This window comes from Saimiri boliviensis, chromosome 8 (genome assembly GCF_048565385.1).
Source record: "Saimiri boliviensis isolate mSaiBol1 chromosome 8, mSaiBol1.pri, whole genome shotgun sequence".
In the NCBI taxonomy this organism is placed as follows: domain Eukaryota; kingdom Metazoa; phylum Chordata; class Mammalia; order Primates; family Cebidae; genus Saimiri; species Saimiri boliviensis.
This window is the reverse complement of record NC_133456.1, coordinates 110050987-110068972: the sequence shown is the minus strand read 5'-3', so window position 1 is coordinate 110068972 and position 17986 is coordinate 110050987. Positions and strand designations below refer to the sequence as shown.

General features: G+C 43.4%; 1 protein-coding gene across 33 annotated transcripts in view; it reads left to right on the top strand.

Moving 5' to 3' along the window:
- Positions 1-17986, top strand: part of CELF2 (CUGBP Elav-like family member 2) — an 854288-nt gene that overhangs the window by 815624 nt on the left and 20678 nt on the right. For 17 of the 33 annotated variants that reach the window (XM_010341166.3, XM_074405051.1, XM_074405063.1 and 14 more), the window contains one exon: positions 16314-16445. In XM_010341166.3, the coding sequence (XP_010339468.1) occupies positions 16314-16445 (132 nt within the window). The remainder of the gene's footprint in view (positions 1-16313; positions 16446-17986) is intronic. The other 16 variants (XM_074405050.1, XM_074405048.1, XM_074405046.1 and 13 more) reach the window with 1 other exon arrangement.

Here is a 17986-nt window from a genome sequence, read left to right as displayed (position 1 = left end):
TGTCCGGGCAGGATTTCTGCACTGAGGGTCAGGCCTGAGACCCGTGGGGAGTTGTTTGTTCATATCTTCTGCTCTGCGCCAGGCCTGTGCGGGAGCAGCATTCTTACTGAGTGCACACCAAGCCCCAGCCAGCCTGCAGCCCCACTGTGACCATCCCAGGCTGCACCAGGTGACCTCTTGCCCCCTGCCACCCTTGGGATCATGTTGGCCAGAGGGAAATCTGCCTCCCAGAAATGATGTTCTCTACATCTGACAAGCTGCCCCCCAACCCCCATAGGAAGGCCAGACTTCAGACAGGCCATCAGTGACACAGTGACATGGGCCTGCTTTCTTGGGAAGCTTCTGTCCTCACCCGTTCCCTACAGAGGCCCCAGCCTGGTCCCGTCATCAAATAGTACAGCTGCTGCTAAGGTGTCCAGCTGCCTCCCTCGTGACCCACATGAGGAAACAAGAGGCCTGCAAGGGTCAGTGGTTTGCCCAAGGGAGCACGGGATGTTAGTGACAGGTGAGATGACAGCTCTGCCATACCACGAGACAATCCATATGCTAAGCAGGAACTCTTGGGACCCCAGAACTATATTTCTGTGTTCTCCACTTACACATTCTCACCCTTATAAGGAGATTGCCAGTATTTTTGTTTTCATTCCTCCGTGGCTGTGCATGAAAACAAACATCTGGGGCCAGCTAAAGGGGAAGTGTATACTTTTGTTTCAGTGAATCATAAGCAAAATATCACTGGCAGGGAAAAGAGGTTTGATTTTTCCCTCTCATTTGTCCCATTCTTAGGAGATACATGTGTACTGTGTATATGAATGGACTCTTCCAAACTCATAGCCTCACACTGCCTTTATGAGTGCTTGTCCTCAAGGGACAGGGGAGGATGCTAAAAATGAGACCAGGGACGGAGGCACCCTGACGGAGGCACCCTGATTAATGAAAACCCAGGAAGTACGTGTCTTGGACCCACTAGAGAGAGCTCCCACAGATCTTTGGAAATGATCATTAAAGCAAAGAACAGGACAGCTGCTTTGGGCGGGTGGAGCAGATGCTGGCCCCTTACCTCCTTGCCTTCCACATGTGCGCCACCATGGAACAAAGCCTCCACAGTCATTCCAAGTCCAGACCCGGCCCTCTAGGCTGTTTTCCTCCGCCGGTCTTCCTGAGAACTAGTAGTGACGACTCTTAACCACACTGCACCAAGCCAGGTGCCACCAGCTTCCTTGGGAAGCAGGAGTAGCAGCAGAAGAGAGGGGGCACTGACATCTCTGGGGAAGGTGCCCTCTTCCAGGCGGGAATGTGAGGTCACACCTCACCACTGCAGCACCCGGCACCACTTTCCAACCCTGGCACCTTCTCCTCCATCACCACACCCCTCCCTGCCCGAAAGAGCTTTGAGGGACTGAATGAAAATGAGAGGCGTGGTTATTGTGGAATAATTAGGCCCCATGGGAGGAGCGGCCGGCCGTATTGTGCTAATGCCCCAGGGTTGTGATTAGCTCATAATGATAGTGCCTGTGTCATGACTTAATTATGCTGCTTCCTCACAAGCTATTCCTGCACAGTTGGAATGCAGCATCCATGCTCATCGGAGACAAAACGGCCACCTTGGGCTCCGTCGTCCTGAGCATGTTTGGTCAATGCAGGCAATTTTCTTTCTGTTCACAATGATTTTATTTCCTAAACCACAAAGCCACTATGCTTTCGCTATCGAATTGTTCTTCGGAAAGTGTTTAATGAGTGCATCGAAGGCAAATTCGTGCTGTCTTCTGTTAATACTGTTCTGTTGTAGCTTTAAAAAAAACATTTTGCTATCCAGGAAGAGTGGGAAGTAGGGTTAATATGAGAACATGAATGCATTGTTCCTGGAGAGCAAGCTAGTTTCTGGGACAGACTTATGCTACACATGACCTGCAGATATGCAGATACAAGACAAGGGAGAAGGGAAACATTCATATGGGAATTTTTTTTAATAAAGCAGCGGCGAATGTGAGAGATGGATAAGCTCCTCGTTGCCGTTTTTGGATCTGGAATCTTTAGAAGGATGGAGGAATACCGAAGTTCCTCAGCAGGCAGTGTCACCCCAAATGAAGAATCCTGTTCACCATCCCACATTCTGCAAAGAATAAGAAACCCACTTGAGCCCCCAGTTCATGCCCTACTCCCATTCTGGCAAGGGGTGGTGGGCTTCTCCAGGATGGGCTTTCACTTGGCCTCTGCCTGACTCCTGCCCAAGAGCTGAGCATCGCCCTTGGTGGTCCTACCTTGGAGCTGTGTCAGAGGAACAGAGGGGTTCTCTGGCCCTGGTCCGGTGGCACCACAGCAGCAACTGGCTTCACCCACTGTTTCTGAGGCTCTCCCCATTTTCTGTGGCACATAAGCAGAAGGGAAGGGTTTGATGAGGGTCTTGGGCAGAGCCCCATGCTCAGCCATGTTGTGAGGAGCCCCAGCAAGGCAGCGGCAGGAGGTACGGTGCGAGGCCCTCGTCCACCGGGCTGTGGTCTCCACGTATGCCTTGTGGAGAGAGCCAGACAGGGCACCCAGCTCAGCTGCCTCAGCCTTCGGTGGATCCACCAGCCTTTCCTCCACTCCACAGATGCCAGCTCAGTGCCCACTGCGCCAATCACCCTCACAGGTTCTAGGGAAGCAGACAAGCAAATCCTTGTTCTTCAACACACTGTCTTCTGTGGGATTCTTTTCCTTGGGAAGAACAGAACCGTAACTTACACTCCCACCTAGTTTTTGACTCTGGGTTCCTTGGTGCCCAGTGATTGTTGTTCTTTCCTGTCACAAACCAAACCTTCCCTCTCCCTGCATCCTCTCACCTTCTCATGCCTCAGACTCCAGTTTTCACCCAATCAGGGTACAATATGACAGCACTGCAGTAGAGGGTCCTGAGACCCGTAGTTCCCCAACGTTTGCATGAAAAGCAGCACCCAAGGGCTGGTTCAACTCAGATGCCCAAGCCCCATAACCAGAGCGTCCGGCTCAGCGGGAGTGACAGAAGCCCAGGTGGTGCTGATGCCAGAGATTCAAGGCTGTATAACTTTACAATAATGACTTTCTCCATTAAATGTGTCTGTGGCTACAACACCCCCAAAGGACAGATTTGGGCCCGCCTTACCCAGACAACAGCAGACCTAACAGCCTGCAAAGCATCCACCGCCCAGGGCCATGGGCCAGAGGGAGTTGACACCACACCACTGTGGTCTTTTTCTTGGTGACATTCTCTGTGATCTGCTCATGTAGGATTGAGTTGGGTGTGCTTGGTGTGGCAGCTGCTGTGTAGGTTTTCCTGGGACAGAAAGTAAAAGCTATTTCTACTTTAAGCTTAATGGTGCTTGTATTTATGTAGATCCTTTGCTCTCTGGTCTCTAAATGGATGGGGGATTTTCACATTGTTCTATTCTGCTACGGGCAGTGGAAATTGGAGGCTTCACCAGAGTTCTGCCTGGAAGCATTAGAACCCCACCTTCATGGAGTCCTCTCTTTCTCTGCCAGGAGATGAAGCCAGCATGTGTTTGGCACTACTAGAAACAGTCAGAGCTTTTCAGAAGTTGGCTTTTTGGACCTTGTGGCCATCAAGCCTAGCCTCGGGGTCTGCGGAAACCCCTTGATATACATTGGAGGTGTCTGCTTTCTCACCCCACAAACAGGGACTGGAGTGCTTCAGAGGCAGCGTGGCTCACTGCGGAAGACTTACCTTCCCTAGCCAACTTCCCTCTGTATCCAACTGAAATCTGCCTCTGAACAGCTTTCATCCACTGATCCTAATTTGGGTCTCTCGAGCTGCAAAGAATATCTGTCTTTCTCACGTCAAGATCTAAGACTGTTTCTTGCCTTAGTCTTTACCTCTCTAGGCTCAGTTTTATTGTTACCAGCTCACTCTCTTTCAACTCGACTTTCGTGTCTGGTCACCCTCCTTAGGATGCTCTGAAAACTATACACACAGACTGACCTTCCTGATGACCAGACTAATGAGAAAGGCTGCAAAATTAGTCATCATCCGTGCAGTCGCCTCTCTGGGGAGGAAAATGTTGAATCTTCACTGCAACTGCTGTAAACTGAAGTGAAAAGATGCAGTTCCTCTTTTGAGAACAGAATACCCAGATTCTTCTTCAGATACAGACTGAACACATGTATATGGATCACCCACTGTGTATCAGACATCGGTGATACCTTCTTGGACTGTCACACGCATCCACAGAGGCAGGGCACATTACTCTTGTTTTGTGGATAAATACGAAGCCTCAGCTGAATGGAGTAGATGGCCCAAGTTCTTACAGACTGGAAGGGACAGAGCCAAAAATTTAAAGGCAAATCTGAGTGAGTGCAAGTTCACTGCTTTCATAAGTAAATGTCTGTAGTAGCCACTAGGTAGACACAAGAGGCCAAACAGGATTTTGAGTTCCACATCAGCATAACACTGGGTTTAATTCTGGCTCTGCCACTGAGAGTTGTGACCTTGCACACGCCACTTCATTTCACAGTATAACTGTAAAGGACTAAATGGGCTTACACGCATGACGTGCTTATGGCAATGAGCAGCACATGGCGAGCACTCATACCTGAGCTGTGTTCATTATTAGCAGCAGAGCTGGAGAATGTTAGTTTCCTGTTGCTGAGATGACAAGTTACCACAAACCTCATGGCTTAACATATATTTATTATCTTGAAGTTCCATAGATTAGGAACTCAGCATACTCACTGGGCTAGGGTCAAGGTGTCAGCAGGGTATGTTCCTTCTGAAGGCTCTGGGGTAAATCCGTCTCCTTTCCCAGCTTAAACAGGCCACCAGCTTGACTTGGCTCATGGCCCCTTCCTCCATCTTCAGAGCCAGCAAATCCTCATGCTGCCATCTCTGATTTTTTCTCTCTTGATTCCTCCTTCCACTTACAAGAACCCACCCAGATTATCCACAATAATCTTGCCCATCTCAGGGTCTGCTAATTAGCAACTTTTGTAGTCCATTTTCTGTTGCTTATAACACAGCACCTGAAACTATATAATTTATTTTAATGAGGAATTATTTCTTACAGTTCTGGAGACTGAGAAGTCCATGGTCAAGGTGGTGCATCTAGTGAGGACCTTCTTGCGAGTGGGGTCTGCAGTCCTGAGGCAGTGCAGGGCATCACATAGCCGGGGGCTGAGCATACTAACATGCTTACTCAGGACACTCTTCCTCCTCTTATAAAGCCTCAGTTCCACTCATGTTATATAACCCATAAATGCCTTGACCCATTAATTCATGAATGGATTAATCCATTCATGAGGGCAGAGCCCTCATGATCCAATCACCTCTTAAAGGCCCTACCTATCCATATTGCCACATTGGGGATTAAGTTTCCAACACATGAAATTTGGGGAATACAATGAAACCATAGCACATTCCATCTACAGTTTTAATTTTACTTTGCCATGTAACTAACCTAACATAGTCACAGGTTCCAGGAATTAGGACATGGATGTCTTGGGTTGGCTGGGGGGTGAACAGAGAACCTAATGGTAATTCTTAGTTCCCGCTCCAAACATAGCCCTTAGGACCCAAATTAGCTTAATTTATTTGGGTCCTATCCAGGAATGGAGCCATTAGAACAGAGAGAGAAGAGAGAACGGGAAAGCCTTTGTGAAACACACAGTGGCATCTTCTAGTTCAACTCTTGTGTTCCTCCCCCAGCTCTGGCCCAGTAAATGCAGGTCCTTCCCAGTTCTACCAGTCTGATTAGTCACACCTCCTCCCATGGGAAATCCAAGGCTGGTGGGGGGCCACGGGGAGGTGGTCCAGGTTATCCACATGGCAGAGAAAAGAAATTTTTCCTGGAAAGTAGAGCTCATATCCTTGCCTCTCTGGAAATTTATCTGGGTTGGTTTGGGAAAGCTTTCCGAATAGGCCTTCTTCCACAACTGCTGCATCCCTCAGTGGCAAAGGCCACTGGCCTCCTCGTGGAGTTCTCATGCCCACACCTGGTGCTGGTGCCCATCCTTCATCCCTCACGCGGGCAATAGGGCCAGTCCCTTCAGCACTCTGGGCCTCTGCTTATCTTTCAAGTGCGGGAAAGACTCCAGTCTAGTTCACAGTTTGCCTGAGAGGATCCCACCTTCAGTAAAAGATCCATCTGAAAGTTGTACTGTTACCTACTACTGTCAGTGGGAATTAGGAAGAGAAGGAAGGCTCTGCACTGGTTGTGGGGGTATGGCTCTCCACTCTGTTTAAGATACTGAACAGCAGCTATTCTAGGTGATCTTCTAGCACCTAATGACCTAGGCATTCAGTCTGTGACCTACAGTTTTAACCTAAGACAAGAGTCTCTTCTGGGTAGAGACCTAGCACAGCTCTGAGGAGAAGGAACCCATCCTGTCTTCTCAGTTGGGATTAGTGTTTGGGATTACTCAACTTAGAGTTTTCTAACAATGAGCTTTCCTGGTCAAACAAGCAAAGAACTTATGTGACCAGGCCAAAGTGAGCATATCCTCACCACCAGTCTCCCTGGACCACTTCGCTTCTCCTATTCTCCATGCCCTACCCTGTCCCACACAACGTTTTTGAAAAAGGGCACAGACTTTGTCTGCCACATGAGCTAATAAAAACATGGCCATCCTTGACTGCTTGACCATTTTCTTTCCTGGCAAGCCAGCTGGTCTGAATGTCCATGGCCTGGTTGAAAGGTTTTTAACTAGTGGTACAACAGGCCTAAAATGTGTTATATACAAGTTATTGCAGCCACTGTGTGAGCAAGGTAAGGTGTGCTTTGCAGCCTCCATTTGGGTTCCTCTTGGCTTTGTTCTGCCTCCTCCTGCTTGGATGGTGCATCCTCTCTTGAAGAGGCGTTCTGGATGATTATGAGCCAATATTTGCAGACTGCGTCTCTCCTGAGCTGCTCCTTTGGCATTCTGTAAAATGTGTACGTGAGAAAGTGTAGGGTACAGTTCTCAGCACAGACTGAAGGAATTTGGGGCGGGAAGAATGTGGATGGTTGTCCGAGGCAGCATCGTGCCAGTCTACCAGTGCAGAAATGGAGAGTGTGTGTTGGTGGCACTGCATGTCTCTCTGTCTAGGGTCTCTTTCTCTAGAGACTGTGCATCTGCTGAACGTTTAGTCTTTAAGTACTTGATTGAGGTGGCCTGTGTGACAAACTGGAGTTTCTCTTATGCTTTAAATAGATGATTTCTTAACATTCAAAAGGTTCTTAAAGGTGGCTAGATGTGTAATAGAGCTATCCTCTTCAACTGAGACGTGGATTGGGGTGAATTTTCAAAGTATTGTCTGATGATGTAGCGGGCAGAGGGTCTTTCCACTTTAAGGCAAGTCATCTAGTTAATTTTTCTCAGTCTCATGCTGGATTCTTCTCCCTCTTTTTATTTACCTTTTCCTCATCTTTCTACTGGGACTGTCCAAGAACAACGTAGTAAGAAGTGAGAAAGAATGTCCAGTTCGCTGTAGCCAGGCTCCCAGTTTTTAAACAGGAAACCAGGGTGTAAAAAGACCTAATTTGCATATTGACTCACTGTCATCAATAACAAAATGGGCCCAGGGAGTTTCTAAGCTGCTTCCACCTCTCCCGTGGCCCCCTGAGCTAGGCTTCCCCCATGTGTGTGTTCTGTACCTAACAGGTTCTCTCTCCAACTCACTATTTGCCATCACCACTGGGAGGCATCCACATGAGAGCAGACTGTGGCATCCACACACCTTTTTGCAGACTCACCTTGGCGACTTGGAGGATTTGAGAAGTCATCCCTGAGCATAAGATCAGCCAGACCTGGCGTCCTCTAGCGCCTCTTCTCCCTTGCCCTCTGAGGTGAAGCACTCTAGAATTGGGCACAGATGGGCACTGCTCTGGATGTCCCTGGATGAGGGTGCAGCAGGCGGCATCTCTGGGCTGGCAGTTCACAGTGTGGACATCATAGGAAGAGAGGTTACAGCCTAGCATACAGGGCCCTCCCTGTGATTGCCTACAAGGTGGAAGAAGGTCCTCCAGCAGAAGCCAGACCAGTGGCTGAGTAATCACCAACAGTTGGAGATATTTAGATGAAAGTGGAGAAAAGTGTCACCTGCTTTCGTTGTTACATGAAATAGATGCTATATAATTTTGTCTATTCAGTTCAACCTCTACCTAACAACTGATAATGATCGAAAAATGGTGCCAAAGACAGTGCCAAATTCATTACGTAGATTATTTGATCTTTACAAAAACCCAGTAAATTAGGTACCTTTTTTCTTCGTCCATTTAAAGACAGTGAAACAGAAGCTTGGAAAGATGAGGGAACAGACTGAGTCCAGGGGAGTCAGACTTAATGAACCCATTTTGCTTCCAATTTTTGTTTTTAAGATTCCACTGAAAAACTATAGAGTTGTGTTCTTGATTGAGAGCTAGTTTCATTTTTCAGTAGCAATGGGGCTGAGCAGGACCCTTTTTCCTGCTCTTCTCAGTGATGCCCCATGCCCAGCCAACCTCTATGATCCTTCCCCTGCTCACCACAGAGACAGGTGACTTTCCCCAGTGACAGTGCAAAAAAGTGGAGACTGGTGAGGTCTGTGCTGTAAGTTGAGGTTCTGCATGCTGCAGGCTGCAGAGACTCAGAGAGCAACAACCTGTCTTGTTTGTTTCTCCAGCAATGACAATGGCCATTCCCCATTGTCAGGACGATAGCCGGTCCTTGGAGCACTTCGCCACAAGGAAGCTGCTGTTGCTCACTGGTTAGCAAGCTTGTCTCCAGGTTATTGATCTTAGTTCTTTGCCACCCACACTTTTCCATTAGCATGAATGGCAGCCACCTCTGGGGCCTTTCTGACGTAGGTGCTTGTACATGTTTCTCAGCTGAGTGCTAGAACATCCTGGTCTAGTTACTCAGTTTACTCCACTTCATACTTCATCCTATCTGGCTCTGTCTCTTCTATACCGTGTGAGAATATCTTATCTGGTTAGCTTGTTGCTTTCCATTCCCTTCCCTTAGATCTGAATGAAGATTCTGAGGGAGGAAAAGAAAAATATAGCCCTAAATAAGGGTTTTCTACTTGTCACTACATACTGGCACTGGAGTTATTTTATTAGCTACATTTCATCAGGACAAAAACAGATACTTCATGATAGTATATTTAGTTCCTTTGCCATGTGAGCATTTGACCCCATTTTCTTTCTCTCTAAAATTGTTAAAATCTATATTAGTCTCATGTGAATATGTAAGTCCAGCACCTTATGGTTGCTGTTTGCATGGTGCATATTTTTTCATCCTCTTACTTTCAGCCTTTTTATATGTTTGAATCAAAAGTGTGCCTCCTATAGTCAGCATATCGTTACATGTCATTCTTCATTGTTGTTATTGTGGTCGTCATTGATTTTAATCCAGTCAGATAATCCCTGCCTTTTGACTGGATTGTTTGATTCATTCACATTTCATGGTCTTATGAATACAACTGAATTTACATGTGCCATTTTACTTTTTGTTTTCTTTGTCCCATGCCTTTGTCCAGTTTTCCTTTGCAGCTTTATTTTGTAGCAAGTGAATATTTTCTAGTAAAACACTTTAATTTCTTTAATGATTGTCTTCAATGTTTTTTAAATTGATTTTCTTAGTAGTAGTTCTAGGGTTTATAATAGAGATTATATTTTATCAGAATCTCCTTGAGATTTATAATCTTAATTCCAGTAGCATATAGAATTGTTCTTCCTGTATATTCTTTCCCCTCCTACCCTTTTCATGCTATTATTTAGATACATGTTGTTGTAATTATTACTTTATATGGCCATCTTTAACTCTTTTTAAAGAAACTGAAAGACTAAAGGAAAGCTGGCGTATATTTATAGAGTTCATTTGTAACCTTCTCATTTATCATTTCTGGTTCTCTTCATGTCTTCTTGCAGATTCCATTTACTATCTAGTGCAATTTCCTTGCTCCAGTATAGCTCCACGCCTCCTTTGTGGTGTTATCATCAAATGTTACATTTCTGTATGTTAACAGATCCAACAATACAGCTATATGCACATTGTTTTAGTCAAGTGATTTTTAATCAGTTAAGAGAGGAGGGGGAAATGCAATTATACTGTTTTATAATTAGCTACATACTTTTATTGGTGGTTTTTTTTTTTTTTTTTTGGTTTTTTTGTTTTTTTGTTTTTTTTTTTGTATAAATTCAGATTACTCTCTTGAGTCCTATGCTTTCAGCCTGAAGAACTTCAGTATTTTCTGTAAGACAGGTCTCCTGGCAGTGGATTTCATCATTAGTTGTCCACACAGGAATGTCTTTATTTCCTCTTCATTTTTCAAAGATAGTTTGGCTGGATGTAAGCTTCTTACTTAATATATTTTTTCCTTTTCTTTTTTTTGAGACAGAGTCTGACTCTTGTTGCCCAGGCTGGAATGCAGTGGCATGATCTCGGCTCACCACAACCTCTGCCTCCTGGGTTCAAACAGTTCTCTGGCCTCAGACTCTCAAATAGCTGAGATTGCAGGCATGTGTCACCATGCCTGACTAATTTTTTTTTTTTTTTCCTAGTAGAGACGGGGTTTCTCCATGTTGGTCAGGCTGTTCTTGAACTTCCAACCTCAGGTGATCCACCTGTCTCGGCCTCCCAAAGTGCAGGGATTACAAGTGTGAGCCACTGCGCCCAACCAGGTTTTTTCTTTTTAGCACTTTGAATATGTCATCTTACTGACCTCTGGTCCATTGTTTGTGCTGAGAAGTCAGCTGTTAAATCTTACTAGGATCCATGACGAATCATTTGTCTCTTGTTCCATTTAAGATTTTCTCCTAGACTTTCAACATATTTCTGTCATGTGCCTGGGTATAGATTATAGTGTTTATCCTACTTAGCATTTATTTTCTTGGATGTGCAGATTAATGTCTTTAATCAGATTTGGGAAAAATTGGCCATTATCTCTTGAAATTTCTTTTCTGGTCTTTTCTTTCTCTTTTTGGTACACACATTACACACTTTGCATGTATGTTAATGTGCTTACTGGTGTGCCATATTTCTGTGAGGCACTGTTCATTTCTCTTCATTCTTTTTTCTGTCCTTCAGACTGTAAAATCTCTGTCAATGTATTTTCAAGTTCATTCATTTTTCTGCCAACTCAAACCAACTGTGGAGCCCTATGATGAATTTTTCATTTTGGTTCTTTACTTTTGAGCCCCAGAATTTTCATTTTTTTAACCAGGACACAAATAAATTACATGTAGTCCATTAAAACTTGTCAGTTCAATTCAGGTCACATTTATTTATTAAAGTTTCATCAGTGTTTTGCAGATTACTATACTGCAGTTACCCTTATTTAAAATTGTTTTTATATGGTGAATTGTCTAGTTTAATTTTTATTTCCATCACTTTCCAACTGAAAGTTAAATTTTAAAATGCCACCATTTGCCCGGCAGATGTCTATCACATGCTAGGCAGTGTGATTTTCTTAGAATTGCGAATGGTCTCTGTCCTACTTACTTGCATGTACTGTGTTGACTTACAAATGTTGAAGGAAATAAATTTACTTTGTAACATGCAAAAAAGAATTTCCATTTTTTTCTTTTTATAATTTCAGCCTCTTTGTTGACATTCATTATTTGATGAAACATTGTAATTATAATCCTTAAAGCATGATTTTTTAGATTATCATATTTATAATAGCTGCTTTCATGTCTTTGTCCACTAAGTCTAACATCTGGGTCCTCTTAGGCATCACTTCTGTTGTCTGCTGTCTGGTTTTTCCTGTGTTTTTCTGTGTACAGATTGCATGTTCTTGTTCATTTGCATATATCATAGTTTTTTTTCATAATGCAACACTGTAGTTATTACAGCAAGTTCTGGGTACTAATTAATCCTCCTTACCCACTACACATAACCATTTCCCGACTGGCTTCTCATTTGTGTTTATTTCCTTAGTGATTTAGCAAGAATAATTCAGTGAAGTCTCTTCCCCTGCATTGTGCCTCTGCTGTCCCTCCTCAGAGGACACATCCTTGGGCTATAAGTGACATTCCTATTTTTCCTTTGTTAAATTACTAAATTCTTCCAGATGGCTCCCTTTCATTGCCTCTTTGCTTGATCTCTGTTAAGTTTCTGGCTGCTGTGTCTCTGTTGTTTCCACTTCTAGCTGTTAGCCTTCACTCATCTTCAGTGGTTAGCTCTATTATTTTTGGCCCTGGAGCATAAATTGTCTCCACAGTCTGCTCTGACTGCAGTTGGGCCCTTTTCGTAGGAGTGCTCTTTCAGCCAGTCCTTGAGGCCTGCTCTGACCCCAGGAGGACTCTTCTTAGCTGTCCCTTTCCCTGCTCTCTCTGCTAAGCTTTCAGCTGGTCTACTTTGCTATCATGGAGCTACTGCCTACTCTTAACTGCTCACCAACACAATTTCTCTTGTTTCTAACAGTGCCTTAGTCTTGAACTTTCCCATACTGTGTTCCAAATAAATTAGTTCTCCTTAGGGAAAGCTACAGAGCCTTGTGTTCTTGTGTCCTCTCTCTCCCTGCTCTGAAGGTGGTGCAGGGACAGTGGCCTGCTTTTCTGTGAATGGTACCTCTCATCTACAAGAAGGGTGCTGTGTGGGCATGGGAGCAACTGGTCTTCTCTGCTTGCCTCTCCCAGCATAAACCCTCCACCGGTGAGTGAGATGGGTGGGATGAATGGAATTCAGTGCTCTCAGAATACTATTCCTGGGGTAGAGCTTCCACCCCATGAGTAGAGGCTGGGCTGAGGAAGGGACCTCTCTGTTTCTTGGCCTAGAATAGAGCTTCTGCCACAGAGTTGGCAGGGGTGGGAGCTGTGAATTGTCAGTGTTGGTGGTCTCCTCCTCCCTGGGAGAAACCATAATCCTGTGTATTTGGAGCTGTGGGAAGGGGGAGCCCCATCTTCTTGGCCATACCCACACAGGGTAGAGTTTCCTTTATGCTGAGCTTCAGAGGAGGGTATTTGTACCAGAGAAGGGAGCAGGTTGTGGGTTGTAGCTCACACGCCACAGATGCTTGCTGTTCATGCTGAGATTTGATAAATCTTCTTGAGAAAAATATTTCTTCATATAGATACCTTAGGACAATTTCCAGAGACTTTGATTGGTTGGTTTTTATCATTTTTATCTGCTGTGGTGGTTTAACTGGAAAGAGGGCCCACAGATATCCTTTTAGAATTACTTCCCTAAAATAGTGTGAAAATGGTTCAGGCCTTTATTGCTGGTTTAGAATTCAAACATGTACTAGGAATAATTTTTAACATACTACTTACTGACACAGCAATCTGGAAAGGACTATTACATGTAGAGTGGCATCCCATACAGTTCCTGGGAAATACCCCACATAAGAGAGACTTCTGTTTCTGGCAGTGTAGGTTTTTCGAAAACTCCCACTGGGAAAAACCCTAAAATGTATAATAATTTTTAAAAAATATTTTTAACGACATCAGTAAACTAGTCAATTAGCAAAAATACTTATAAATCAATGATTAAGTGAAAGAGGAAACTCAGAGAAGAGGTAACATACTGAAGGTGGCATTCCCCTTAAGGATATTTGGTGAACCAAGTAAATTCAAGTATCTGTTCTCAAAGCTTTCCTAACCATAAGGAATAGAAAAAAGTCCAAGGCTCCTGTGAGGTATTTAATAGGAGAACCTCCCCATACAAGCCTGAAACCACAAAAGGCTAACTCTCAGTGTAAAGATGAATACGAAGTACTCCCCTTTAGAAAACTACACAGAAAACTGCCTATCTCAAAACATAGTGTTAGGTAGGGCCAGGGGCATTTCCCTCTGAGAATTCTTAACAATTAACCATCCCTCACATGAGTTTACATACCAATTTGATTTTATCTGAATAGTCAAAAACCCTAGGCTATGAAGTTAAAGTATCCCCAGCTTGTAGTTTTCTCCAGCACCTTGTAGAATCAAATGTAAATCGTTCTTAAAAGTACCCATCTTCAACCCAGGCCTCAAATTACCCTTAGAAATAAAGTTCGAAGTTAGTTAAGCTCACAACCAAAAAACCCACAAAATATACAAGAAAACCAAGTACCAAAAGTAAGAAATAGCAGGGACATTATTAGATACCATATATACATCTATGAAGACCTCAGATACTAGAATTATTAGCATACAACAGAAATAAAGTTAATACGTTTATATATTAAAAGAATTTGACAAATGAAAAAGCAAGTGATTATGAAAAATGACGCACATGGATAAAATTCTAGAAATGAAAAATATAATCAAATTGTAAAATATGGATATGTAAGTTTAGCAGAACATTACATAGAATTGAAAGAGAATGAGGTGAGATGGAACACAGATTTTGGAGATGACACCCAACCGAAGAACAGAACGTGACAGGTTAAGTGACACGAAATAGATCTAACTTAGGTCTAACTAAATTCCTAGTGGAAAGGAGAGAATGGGGGAAAGTCAATATAAGAGTAGCTAATAACCAAGAACTTTGAGAACTGATAAAAGGCAGAAACAAAAATCCACATATTGAGGGATCCAGAAGAATTCCAAGCAGGGAAAATAAAAATAAGTCTAAACCTGGAAGCACCACAGTGATAAATGCAGAACACCGAAGACAAGGAGAAGATCTTTAAAACAGAAAAACCATCCTCCAAGAAATACAAACACCTCAGTACCTGACATCTCAACAGTAATAATGGAAGTCAGAAGGCTGTAAAATGTGCTAAGAAGAACCTGTCAATCTCAAATGTCCAGGAAAAAAATACTGCATGAACTAGGATAAAGACATAATTTTCACACAAACCAAAGCTTAAAGACTTTTTCACCAGTAGACCCTCACAAAATAAAGTGGCATTGATATAACTTCAAACTAAAGGATAAATAACCCAGATGAAAGAAGAAAGAATAACAAGCAAAAGTGGGAAATATGTGGGCAAATCTAAATATGTGCTATAAAGAATAATAATGATGTGCTGGATAAAAAAATGAAAACCAAGCTACAACTAAAATGCATGATTGCATGAATATCCCACACCTGGGTTCAGAGGGGGCTTTTCTACCTTAAAGTATTCCCAAGTCCTTGAATTGTTCTGGCAAAGAGCAAAGATAAGTAACTTTGATTTGCATAAGTTAAGGATGACTTAAAGTTTTTATGGCCATGTACAAAAGAATAGAAATACCATGCATTACTTCCAAAGTAGTAGAGGGGGTAATGGAATTGAAAGAGAAACCTCAAGGACAGCAAGAAAGGAGAGGAAAGAAATGTAATATTAGCAGAACAAATAGAACAAAATCTAAATGCTGCTGTTAAAAGACTGTTAAGTTATCAGGCTGTGTTGTTTTTAAACCTTTCTGTATATTAGAGATGTAGCTAAAACATAAACAGGTAAGTAAAAAGATGGCAAAAGATATCCAATGTAAAAGCCCAAAAAAACTGGTGCTTTTTACACAAAACATCATACAAAACAGACTTCAAGGAAAAATTAGAAACAAAAAGATTGTCCCAAAAAGGTTTATTTCACCAGAAGATAGGATCATTTCCAAGAATAAACACATTTACATGGAGGAGTTGGAATTACAGCAGATGTTAACATGCTTCTTCCAGGAACTTCCAGATCAGGTAGACCAAATGAATGAGACATGTTTAAATGTCTTTCATTGCAAAAGTATATTGAAGATATTATGAATAACTTTATACCAATATATAGTTGAAAACAATATATCAATTGGAAAACAATATATCAATTTCTAGAAAGCAGCAACTAATAAAACCGATTCAAGAACAAAAAAGTTCAATAATCCCATTTATTAGGGAAATGTAATCAGCATTTCCGAATATTCCCATGAAGACATATTCCAGAACATTTTACTAGCCAGTTCTACCACACACTTAAATGACAATTAATTTCAGTGTTACACAGTTTATTCCAGAGAACAGAAAAATAATAGGAACACTTTCCTTGTCATTTTGAGGCTAGCAAAAGCTTCATAGCAAAACTAAAGGCAGTACAAGAAGGAAAAATAAAGGCCCATCTTACTCACACACATAGGCTTAAAAAAAAAAAAAAAAGATATTATCAAATAATGAAACCAAAGAATTATTGCCAACTTTGTTATGTATAAACCTGGCTGGACAGGCCTCCCATTCACAGATTTTTCCCCACCACCCAGCAATGAGTGTGTGTTTTTGTTGTACTGGCAAAACCACACTATGATGATGTTTTTAATCATCAAATCTATCAAAATTGTCACAAGTACAGTCCCATATGTCCTTCACACGAAAGCCACAAGCACAGCTTCTCAGCTCCGTCCACTGAGATGGTGACAGAAGGATTTCTATTTCTCTTGGCTCTCACTCACCTTGTGTCTTCTCTTCCCACTTTCCTCTCTTTTGTTTTTCAGTGGCTGCTTCGACCCCCAACTCCACTGCTGGTGCAGCCATGAACTCCTTGACCTCTCTCGGGACTCTGCAAGGACTGGCTGGGGCCACTGTTGGACTGAATAATATTAATGCACTAGCAGGTACCATCAACAGTGAGTATTTGCTGCTCTGGTGGACAGCCTTCCCCCAAATTCTCCACAGAAAGTGGTCAGCCAGAAATGACCCGAAAAAGGATATGCCAGGGGAGAACTAAAACTTGGGATGGAGGAGCACATGCTTTGATAGGCAGAAGCTGTCTACGCTCAATTTGCCGCAAAAATTCCCTGACCACTCTCCATCCCCAGATTCTTTTCAGTGTGTAGCACAGCACATGTGCTCATCCATGGGGTTCTGTGGCTGGCAGCTATTTTCAGGTTTCCAGGAGTTTGGTTTGATTTTGGTCAGTTCTGTCTGTGAGGCAGGGTGTTATGGGAAGTTCATGGACTGGAAGGCTAGAAACCTGAACCCAGCTCTGCTGCCGGGCAGCTGTGGGAACTCAGGCAGATGCTGCTCCCTCTGTAGGCTTGATCATCTCCATTTGAGAATGGAAAGTTCTGGATCAGATGATTCTTAAAGGTTCCCTCCAGCTCCAGAGTCCAAAGATTCATGACAGTTAAATAGGGGACAAAATGAGGCCTTGGAAAGAAGGAAATGAAACTGAGGGGAGAGGAGCCACTGCCCGAAGTGACAGGATCGGAATCTTTATTAAGCACCACAGGCACTGGTCATTCTACATCAGTGACCATCCAAAGGGACATTGTTTAGCTGTGGCAGGTTGAAATAGGCTGGAGGCAAATCACTCACAGAATTGTACTTGGTTCCGAGACATCCAGATGGAGTGACCGACGAACTCCAGGTTCTGCTCTCTGCAGCCCACCTGCTCCTGTCATTCTCGGTTGATGAGGGGAACAGTGTGCCACCCAGAGGATAAGTCATGTTTTAGGTTCGTGCTTGGTGTGGGTTCCTACACTGGGGAAACTGATCCTCAGCCCACAGAGGGGACATGTAATGTCCCTGTCCCTCCGTTTCCGACTCCCTGGTTGCCCAAGAGTAGCCAAGCCCAGAAGATCCATGACAGCCAACAGAGCTGCTGATACAGGAGCCCCGCCCCCCACCAGGCAGCCCAGCACCTGCCCATTCTCATTTCTAATAAATGAGTCCTTGACAGTTGTTGCCCTATGTTAAACCAATAAGTGGTTCAATAAGTGCACTATTTTTGGGTGATCAGGCAATATAATTTTTAAAAGCAAATTAATATAAGGGTAATCAGGCAATATTATTTTCAAAAGCAAATTAATCCCAGTAGTTTCATACTATACAAGCTCAGAATACCTTGCCATGGACTTGGTAGAAAAATGAACCTAAAATTTATCCAAATAAAAATTAACTTTTATAATCCTGATAAATCATGTTTATAAGTAGTTGGCCAGGCATGGTGGTTCACGCCTCTAGTCCCAGCACTTTGAGAGGCTAAGGTGGGCAGATCATGAGGTCACGACATTGAGACCATCCTGGTCAACATGGTGAAACCCATCTGTACTAAAAATACAAAAGGTAGCTGGGCATGGTGGTGTGCACCTGCAGTCCCAGCTACTCGGGAGGCTGAGGCAGGAGAATCACTTGAACCTGGGAGGGTAGAGGCTGCAGTGAGCTA